The sequence below is a fragment of the Agrilus planipennis genome, unplaced genomic scaffold, assembly GCF_000699045.2.
Source record: "Agrilus planipennis isolate EAB-ADULT unplaced genomic scaffold, Apla_2.0 scaffold959, whole genome shotgun sequence".
Taxonomy (NCBI): Eukaryota; Metazoa; Arthropoda; class Insecta; order Coleoptera; family Buprestidae; genus Agrilus; species Agrilus planipennis.
Genome location: NW_020439612.1, coordinates 1 through 9,759, shown reverse-complemented (window position 1 = coordinate 9,759; position 9,759 = coordinate 1). Strand labels below are relative to the sequence as shown.

The 9,759-nt window shown below is 32.3% G+C and overlaps 2 protein-coding genes across 3 annotated transcripts; both read left to right on the top strand.

Moving 5' to 3' along the window:
• The first annotated feature begins 787 nt into the window (after positions 1-787).
• On the top strand, positions 788-6,782 carry LOC108743754. Of its 2 annotated transcripts, none has more exons than XM_018479346.1 (2): positions 788-926; positions 6,185-6,782. In XM_018479346.1, exons 1-2 carry the CDS (start codon positions 924-926, stop codon positions 6,581-6,583), a joined length of 402 nt encoding a protein of 133 aa, XP_018334848.1. In that variant the 5' UTR covers positions 788-923; the 3' UTR covers positions 6,584-6,782. The 2 variants fall into 2 exon arrangements, with proteins under 2 accessions (XP_018334848.1, XP_018334847.1); XM_018479345.1 differs by lacking the exon at positions 788-926 and adding an exon at positions 5,100-5,154.
• Positions 6,783-8,144: 1,362 nt separating this feature from the next.
• Positions 8,145-9,423, top strand: LOC108743753 (proline-rich receptor-like protein kinase PERK2; the record flags this gene model as incomplete). Its single annotated transcript, XM_018479344.1, has 3 exons — positions 8,145-8,208; positions 8,272-9,177; positions 9,238-9,423. Coding segments are annotated over exons 2-3 (933 nt in total), but the record flags the coding sequence as incomplete, so codon positions are not given.
• Positions 9,424-9,759: the final 336 nt, after the last annotated feature.

Genomic DNA, 9,759 nt, shown 5'->3' with positions numbered 1-9,759 from the left:
CCTCTAAAAGTGTAAAATATCTCTGCAACTACAATGTAAAAAAAACAAACCCTGTTGAAAAATAACCACTCCACAATACATAAATAAGAAGCTTTTGTTAATCATAACTCATTTTATTTTCAAACGCGTGTTCTATTGGACACAACTGTGTTATATATTAAAATAATAATTTAATCACACCTTACTGTAGTATAATTACAATGGAAACGTTTTTTAATAGGTAGTCTTACATTAATCTAATTGTAATATCAACATTAGTTATCTTTTAGGATGAAACTTCTCAGTACGCTAAGAAACGAGTACATCTGCGAAAGGACCTACGAAATAATTATTTAAAATATAAAATTGTAACTTTCAACATTACACTTAGAATTTCTTGATATTTAATAGTGGTTAATATATCAAATATTAATGTGAAAATTCATTTTCCACTTTTACCAGCTATAAATTATATAGGTCCCGGGTTCGATTCCCGGCGAGGGTGTGACAACAGCAACAATTTTTTCTTCATTAATTTGAGGTAATTTATAGTTGGTATAAGTGGAAAATGAATTTTCGTATTAATATTTAAATTATATTTACATCTAGATAAGATTCAAAGTCTAAACGTATCCAAACAATTTTTGTTACAACTGATTCTTGACTCCGTTTTAAGACCAGTAGAAACATTTTTCTTATTTTTGGACCAAGGATATACCAGGGTGCATTATAAATAGCTTTTGGTATTAATAAACTCTAAAATAAATTACGAATTGCAATTAGTACCGTTTATTAATCACACACGATTACGAGCTACCTTTGTGGTAAGATTTTGTCCCCAAATAAAAAGGATTAAACTTAACGCAATTGCGATTGATAAGGTACTTATATTTGGAATGGTTGGTGCCTAAAAGTATGGACAATTAATAGAAATTATTAGGAAAATGGCAAGTATAAATTAAGTTTTGTGATAATTTTAAACTCACAATCATGGACTTTGCGGCATACCAAGTGATTGTTATGAATGAATTGTAAACATAAAATCCATTGAGAGGTTTAACTATTTTCTGTACGTCTTTGATGATTTCTAATAAGTCTTGATGATTTTTTATGTGCCTTCTTAGGGTGTTTATTAATTCTTTTTCGAATTTCTTTTTTTTTATGATTTTGGTAAGCTCTTCAAATGTTTCATCCATTTTAAAACTAATAATACAAATTAGTATTTCACTAGTACTTCATTCTTTTTATCTCTATTAACAATTACCTGATACCATCGATTAGATCGTAATGATTTATGAATGTTTTTGCAAATTTCATTACTTTTAGTTTAGGAACTCCATGTTCCGTTAGTGTTTCAAAAACGCAATTGTTAAAATTTTTGGCTAAAAGAAACTACAAGAGTATTCTTGAAGAAAGAGATATTGTAAGAATATAATTCATTGTTTATCTTTTGATGTCAGAACCCTTAACACTGATCTGATCTAAAGTTCCATGAAAAGGCAAAAATGGTACCTCTTCAGTATGATTTTCATGTTCGTCACACCACATGTTAGTACTTTCTTTCAAGACAAGATGATGCACGTTGTGGATATGAAATTTAGTAAAAGTTATTTTGTTTGTTCTCCGACGATTAGACTTTATTATTTATATTACAAAATGGATAAAGTCATTTGAACAATTTTTCCTGTACTACGCAGTTTTCTAACTATGTAAACAATATTACAGACATACATATTTCGATAAGTGCCTCCAATTAATACCGTTTTGATTATATTAGGTATATATGTATATTTTTGATTACCTATTTACGTCAAAATTAATCAAAATGGCTTCCGAACTCCATTATGTTCGCGTCTATCACGATATTCATGTGTTTTGTTTTCGTTTGAAAAGATTAACTGTGATGGTCAAACGGTCAAACAAAGGAGTAACTGAAAAAATCGCCCTAAAATTTTCTTTTAAACTAAGTGCCAAATGATTATTTATTAATGATGATTAGTTAGCCTGAATATTTATATTATATTCCGTTATTGGAACCTGTTCAATTTTAATACCAGCATTTTTCACTATTTTTACTCCACTGTAAAGAATTTTTGTAGTTATTTTTAAAAGGTAATCATTTAAAACTTGGTTGAAAACAAAATTTGTGAGTAACAAAAGGGAGCAATTTTTAGCCTAACAGGGACAATTTTATACTTACATAATTCTTCGAGTTCTGAAGCGGCAAAAGTAAATGTAAAAATTAGAAACATGGAAGAGTACATGACAGCAAATGGTAACACGACCGATGACAAATATACAACAAACACCATAACATTGGAAACTCCGACTGAATAAAACGATAACACCCTTAAAGAACAAGAAGTAAAAGAATCCTTATCATGAGAAAGAAAAGATACTTAATCATATAAGCATATCAAGACGAAGTAACGTGTTTTATTACCATTTGAAGAAAGGCATATTTTTCCAAGAATATGCAGATACAAAACAAATTTGAAATCCCAAAAAGATTTTAATACCACATCGAATTTTGTACAAAAGTTTAGCTGTATTAGAGTCTCTCTTTCGAGTGCAATTTTCTTTTATCTTTTCCATTAAATTCTCTATTTGATTACGTTTAATTAAAATTATACATTGTGTATAGACAAGACCCATACTTCCGACTGTAATAAAAATCATTTGCTTCTTCTGTTATTGTTCTAATTTCATTTCTAGACTTACAGAGCTGAGATATATCAGAAGCCATGGACTCTACACTATTTTTGCCTCTAAAAGTGTAAAATATCTCTGCAACTACAATTAGATACANCTAAAAGTGTAAAATATCTCTGCAACTACAATTAGATACATATATACGATAGTGTAAACTTGATAGATAAAATAGAAAAATAGTTTAAATCCTTCTTTTCCTTTCAACTTGTTTAAACCGATGATAGTAAGTAAATTATTTGCAAGTTGACGCCACAATTCAACTTCTTTTGTTAAATCCATTTTTTGCTCTGAAACTGAACATGCTTTTGGAAATTATAACTTTATATACGATTGCAGTTAATATCTAAGTATCAAACCGTTTGTACTTGATGCAGCGAAAGTGCGATTGCTTTTTTAATAAATATCTACAAAGGTTTCTTCCGAATAAAAACGAATTTGCAACGAGAAACATAATTTATTTCAAAAAATACATAAAAAATTAAGTTAAACGAGTAAAATGGCTAACAAAATTAATTTTAATATAAAAAATTGTTAATAGTTATAGGTAGTTCAGAATGAAATGGGCCATCATATATTGTACGTATGGAAAACATTAGCTCCCATGTTCTATTGATTCTCACCGTGTGTTTCTCTATCTAACCAGAGGTGGAAATCCAGAACTGTAAGAACTGACGGCTAACATTTTAAAAGGGGTAGAGTTTTGTCTCTGCGTAATCCAATTTTAAGGTTCATGTCATTCTAAATTACCTCTACATCAATAGTACGAAGAATATATTGGAGGAAAAGCGGGACAAGTAGGTAATAGAGGAGGAGAGTAAATGGGAGGAGGAGAACACGTTGCTGGTGGCGGAAGGGGGCAATAGGACGGTGGAGGGGGTGGTTGAGCAGATGGTGGGGGAGGTGGAGGAGCATAATAAGAAGGTGGAGGATACACTATTTGTATTGGAGGCAGGTTGCAAGAAGGTGGTGGATCAACATCTTTGACCTTAGCTGTCTTTAGATTTAGCTTTTCTATTTGTAATTTGACTTCATCTTCCAACATTTCTAGAATTCCGAGATCTTTTATGAGAAGTTTTTTCTTCAAAGACTTGCACGTTAGACTATGGTCAACTAGGACCTACAACGAAGTCGAGTTCGTATAAAAATGATTTAATTAAAAAATGCAAATTGTTTCTTACCATAAGTAACAAGAAAATGTTAAGGCATATCAAAGATGCACTGACCATTGTATCATTGGTAGTTTTGCCAGTTTGTAAACTTGCGATTAAGCGATTATGCACAACTTATTTTTTTATATTCCGATACGGTATGTTTTTGTTTTATTCGCTGCGACAAAAATTAAACGTTTCTGTTTATTTTTGTTTACGTTCTTTTGCCAACGACCCCTGTATACGTGTACTACATTTTAATAACGACCACACCAACGTGATGTACATAAAAATATTAAAATTGGATGTGGAAGTAAGGAAAATTGTGCATAACTGAAAAATTCATTCATTAAAAACAACAACTAACGACCATATTGAATGAAATAACATTTTATATTTATAAATGCAACCTAATTTGAAAAGGGGATTTATACAGGGTGTCCAAATTTGATCAAAATCATTTGGTCAGTAACTTCTCATCAGCACGCCATAAGCAATATCAATATGTTGCCAAACATTTGTTTAGATGGCGATATATAGCTAACAGAATAACTTTAAAATAAGGATTTAGTAAACAAATTGTAAAGCTGCTCCAATTTCTTCATTATTAAAGAGTAAAATTAATAGCTTACATATTACTACACAAAAAAAAAATTAAAGAAAAATAAGAGGGGGGTATCCCAATCATACAAGGAAGAAGAAATCTTTTCTTGGACGTGACTGGACGAAATAAAATTGATTTTGATTCACGGAAATTAAATTCAAATCAAAATTAAGAGATACTCCTTGTATTAGTGTATAATTATATAACAAAAATGATAAGAATAAAATTGTTTTAAATATTTGTAGATAGATACTTATATTGTTTTGTCAAATTATTTTTATTTGTTTCGGTTATAATTATCAGAAAATCTATGTACGTTTTTCGTTTCCCAAAACATAAGATTTTCTGTTCATTTTACTCAATTTCTTATTTGAATTTGAATTGTTTTGAAATGCTTTTAATTGAATTTCTTCTAATTTAAATTGTTATCATAATAGTCAGGTTCAACGGGCTTTTTAAATAATTATAGTTTAGCTAATAATCAGACGTACACGTTTGAAAATTTCTGGGAAATTCCTGTTTGTAATTTTCAAAATGTACATTTTCAAATGACCTTTAAAGTTGTCACGAAGTTTTAATCAATCGGGGCTATATAAATACCGCTTTTAATTTGCATATATTCGAAATACTACTTCATACATACTGAGTAGGCGTAATAGAGAAGAGGCAAAAACGATGGCCAAAATCAGCATCATCTTTTGCATTTTGTCGGTAAGTCTTATTTAGTAATATTGTCATTTTCTTCATTAAAACTTAAGACCAGATTCTCATAAGTAAATGGTATTAATGTCTAAGATACTAAATTTAATTTTTTTACTTAAAATACGTCCAGGTTGATCTTTCAATATCTATTTGGAATTACTTATATGTCCGTCCATGGGTTTGCCTGTATTAGATCTTTCTTGTGCAGCTTAATTTTTAAATAATTAAAATATTAATTGTTAAATTATAGACTAGATTATTACAGATGCATAGGTATTTGAAATAGGTCCCACATTTTCATAAAGATATTTATAATTTTCCACTCTGAACCATGGCACTATTACAAATTGTGAGTAAAATTGATATGTTTATGTTGATATCATTCGTTCTACTATCATCTGCATTGTTATAATAATAACTCAAACGTAGATACCGGAGATGCGCCGGATAGCGATTTTGTCTGGTATTGGATAACTGTGTACCCAGCATTAGTTGGACCGCGTAATCGACAAAATCACTCCGGTTAATGGCTAATGTCTTTGTTTTGTTTTGTAACATCTCAAACAACATTAAATATCGTTCAAAAAGTCGTTTAAACAATTAACCAATTCCTGGTTGACGGATTTTCAACGAGACGGTTCGGTCGAAACCGTTGAAACGAACCTTTAATGTTTATAAAAACACTAAAAGTTTGCAAGGCGACAAAATCATACTAATAAGTTATTGTTAATTAAACTGTAACAGTTCGTCCATACTGATGTATTCTTATTCACAAGAAAAAACAAACACAAGAACTATATCGAAATAACAAACAATTTAGTACAGTAATATAAATTAGGACAAACGACCTATCCCAATACAATCTTAATTACCAATTTTGATCCGGCAGGCTTTTCGTTATACTTAATTGCTACTGTTGGTTTTTTTTTCAATGTTATCATCCGGCACCCGTCCGGATCCTAAAAAACTACCGGATCCGTCGTATTTTTTAATAAAACTAAATGAAATTGAATAGAACGTTGTTTTGTGATCGTTGCAGATTGCGTTCGCATTTCCAAATCCAAAATTACCCAAGGATGTTGCCACCCAGCGTGCGGATTACATGTCGAACCAAATGGATCCAGAAAAACCTACTGAAAGTCAACTCCATGCCGAGGATGCCGCTCTAGCAGTACAACCTTTATCTGTTGCACCTATGATGTATCCCAATCATGTGATGCACATGATGTATTTGAACCAAATGGCTAATCAATTGGCAAGTTCCAATAACAACAACGCCACCAACATCCCCACATCATCACCATTCATGTTGTCGATGCCGCCGAATCAAATGCTTGTTATGCATCCAATGTTCGCAATGCAGCCAACTTACCCACAAAATGTTACCGTGGTCGACGATAAGGCCAAACCAGTTGAACATACTCATGTTAATAAATAGAAAAATAATTTTTTGTTTTAAGTCAGGAAAGGAAAATGTGTTTTGTGATATTTTGACTATTAGGTATTAATATTATTTTTTTAAATATTTCAATAAAAAGTTGAATTCATATGCGGTGTAGTTCAATCTTAACGATTACTAAGGAAACGAAAGGCAGCTTTCCTTTAAATCCCCTTAAGGAGTAACTGGAAAAAATACTTATGGCGAGTTTTTAAGACTTATGTTTGCTATATTTCCTGTACTTTTTTTTATACATGTACATATGTACACCTGCACAGTTTCCATCCTGATGCTTGTCTTTTTTTTGTTTGAATAAAATAAATTAAAAGTATTCCTTTATTTTATTTACTGAAATTCGTTAAATTTAAATTTTAAGTTAGATAAATTATGTATTTGTTAATAATAAACAGAGCAGATCTCAAACCATCTCAAGTATTAGGTCATACTGTTAAGCCATAGAATTTTCAAAGTAATTAATTGTTAAATTATTTGTAGTGAATGGTCTAGGGACTTCTAGGCGAGGGTCAGAAATCTAGAAATTCATGAGTTACAACTTACAATGATGCCTTATGTTACTGTTATATTTATTAAGTAATAAATAATAAAAGCAAATATCACTTTAAAAATATATTTATTAAAAATTGATAAGACATGATGAGTTGAACATTATTGTTCAAAATAAAACAATTGAATTTACGTAATGATAATACTTGAAATTCGGGGTTGATCGGGATTTCTTTTTCCCTTTCGGTAAATTATTTTTGGAAAATCGACAGTATCTCTTTATTCAAACTAGTATTATTACTTTTTTATACTCATTTTAATCTTCTTCTAATAGAATTTTGAAAAGGTATTATATCTGAGTCAAAATCATTTATCCATATGTTTTTGTTGGCTATTAAATCCTAAACCAGATCTTTAAATCTCTGTTATGAGTTCCATAAGTAGGTCCATGTATTTTTATTCAAGACTGCAAAACCAACTCGTGCTTCTAAGGTAGCGCCTCAAATTTGTTGTTAATTTAATTTATTGTTATTGAATCATTACTAAAGTTCAACAATTTCTACGTTGTTTGTCGTATTTTATTATTAAACCAGAGCACGAAGCAACCATGGAGTGTTTACAAATATAAGCGAAATCGGGTTTCTTTTAACAGTTGAAAAACGATAAAAAATCACGAACTTTTTGGAAAATTTCATTTGGACATTACGTAGTCCTTGACATAATTAAAGGAAATGTTATAAATGAAAGTATAAGATTGATGTTTTGTTATTTAGTTCGTAGACAGGGCGTTCAAACACCGTACCAAAACGATGAAATGAATTTGTTAAATTATCACGTCTCCATTTTAGTATTTGTCATTCATTTTAAAGCAGAAGTTGGTATTTTAGAGCGAAGCTGATTCATAAATCTTTAACAACTTTGTTTTTTAGGTGCTAGCAAATATTTTGGGAAAGGGCAAAGATGTCTGTGGAGGTGATGGTGTGGTAATCATACAACCTAAAGACAATTGTAAGAGCGACGAAGATAAACTCAAAGTGGCCCCATTGCTAGAACCAGTGGGTGATTTGTGTCATAAAAAGGAAATCATTGTAAAACCTGCTCAATGTGCCAAATCTGCGTTTGTGAGTTGTTTATTTGAAATTTACAAACAATGACAAAACCTTTCTATATTTCTCGTTACACAGGCAAAAAAAGAGGAGGTCAAACCGTTCAGTTTTCCGGATTTTCCAGTAGATGTTAATTCTGCACTTCCTGTACCATTGTACCCACCACCTGTCAACTGCGATCCGTCACAGAATCCGGCATGTCCGCCACAACTTATTTTAGTCCTGCCTCCACCCCCAATGCTTCCTATGTTTCCACCAGAATATTTTCCCCAAGCTCCCCCGCCAGAATATCCACAACTGCTTCCCTTGCCACCTACTCCTATTCCACAACCCCTTCCACCTCCCCCAGTACTTCCACTACCACCTCCTGAAAATTTTCCCGTTCAGGCTCCTCTTCCGTCTTTCCAACTTCCTCCAGTCCAAACTCAAATACCATCTCCTGTTCCGCCCCCATATCCACTACCATCTGTCGGTGAACAACTCCCAAGATGTACCTCCTGTTCTTCTCAACCTGCTCCTTGTCCCTCTTGTGCGGCGAAAGCCCAAAATGTTCAGCCACCTCAACAAATATCTTCAGTACTTCCTCAACTTTCCTTGCAATCGTTACCAAGATGCTCATCGTGTTCTGGTGCTGCAGCACCTTGTAGCAGTTGCGCAGCGAAAGCCCAAGCCTCGGCACTACCTTCAAATCCTCTTCAAACTTCATCTCAGCTTCAGTCAGGATTACCAAGATGTTCTTCGTGCGCTGGGAGTCTAACCCCTTGTCGCTCATGCGCTTCCAAAGCGCAAGCTAACCCAGGGGATTTTAGTAGTTTAACAGATTATTCCTATTGTCCTGTTGCTTATCCTGATGGTAATTTTATCCCTGCAGACGCAGTTTCTCAACAACTGGCCTACAAAGCAAGGCAAGAAGAAAAAATCAAAATCGAGGGAGAGATTGCGTACGGGTTTAAAACACTTCCAATCGAATTAGACCAGATTGTGGTAAATGTCCTTCTTGTCATTAAATAGAATTCATTTATGTTATAATATTTGTTCTTACAGCCCAGCAAAGAACGCTATCCCGAAGAAGCGTTGTTTCAATTCAACGGACAGGTGATGGAATTCCTCCCGGAAAAACTGGTCCTCTCCAAGGCGTTTGATCCATATAAAGGGTCTGAGGTGTTAGTCGCAGCTAAAGTTCCAACACCTACTAAAAAACTTAGTCTTCCTGAAATAGGTTTTGGGCCAGTAATAGGTAAATTTTCGGAACTTTCAAGGCATGATATTTTTATTGATATAAATAAATAAATCACCTTTTTCTAGTTGAACCTTCTCCATATATCAAAAAGGATTGAAAGTTATAAAAAAAGGATAATAATATACAATCCTGGAAACTTTGACATTGGAATCGTTATGGCGAATAGGCAGAAAAGGCAAAAAACAAATAAAAAAATATGTAAAAATTATAAATGGTTGCTGTCAAGAATTAGATAGCCTGTGGTTGAATGAGTTATGATATTATTGTAATAATGAGACTGTTGTTCGATATGTACCAAATAAATGCTAATGAAAGTTTAATATTGA

Excerpts from the sequence above, each read along its gene's own strand:
- LOC108743754 (XM_018479345.1), top strand. The coding sequence starts at position 5,119 with ATGGCCAAAATCAGCATCATCTTTTGCATTTTGTCG. Across the intron at positions 5,155-6,184 it reads TCATCTTTTGCATTTTGTCG|ATTGCGTTCGCATTTCCAAA; the intron begins GTAAGTCTTATT and ends TGATCGTTGCAG.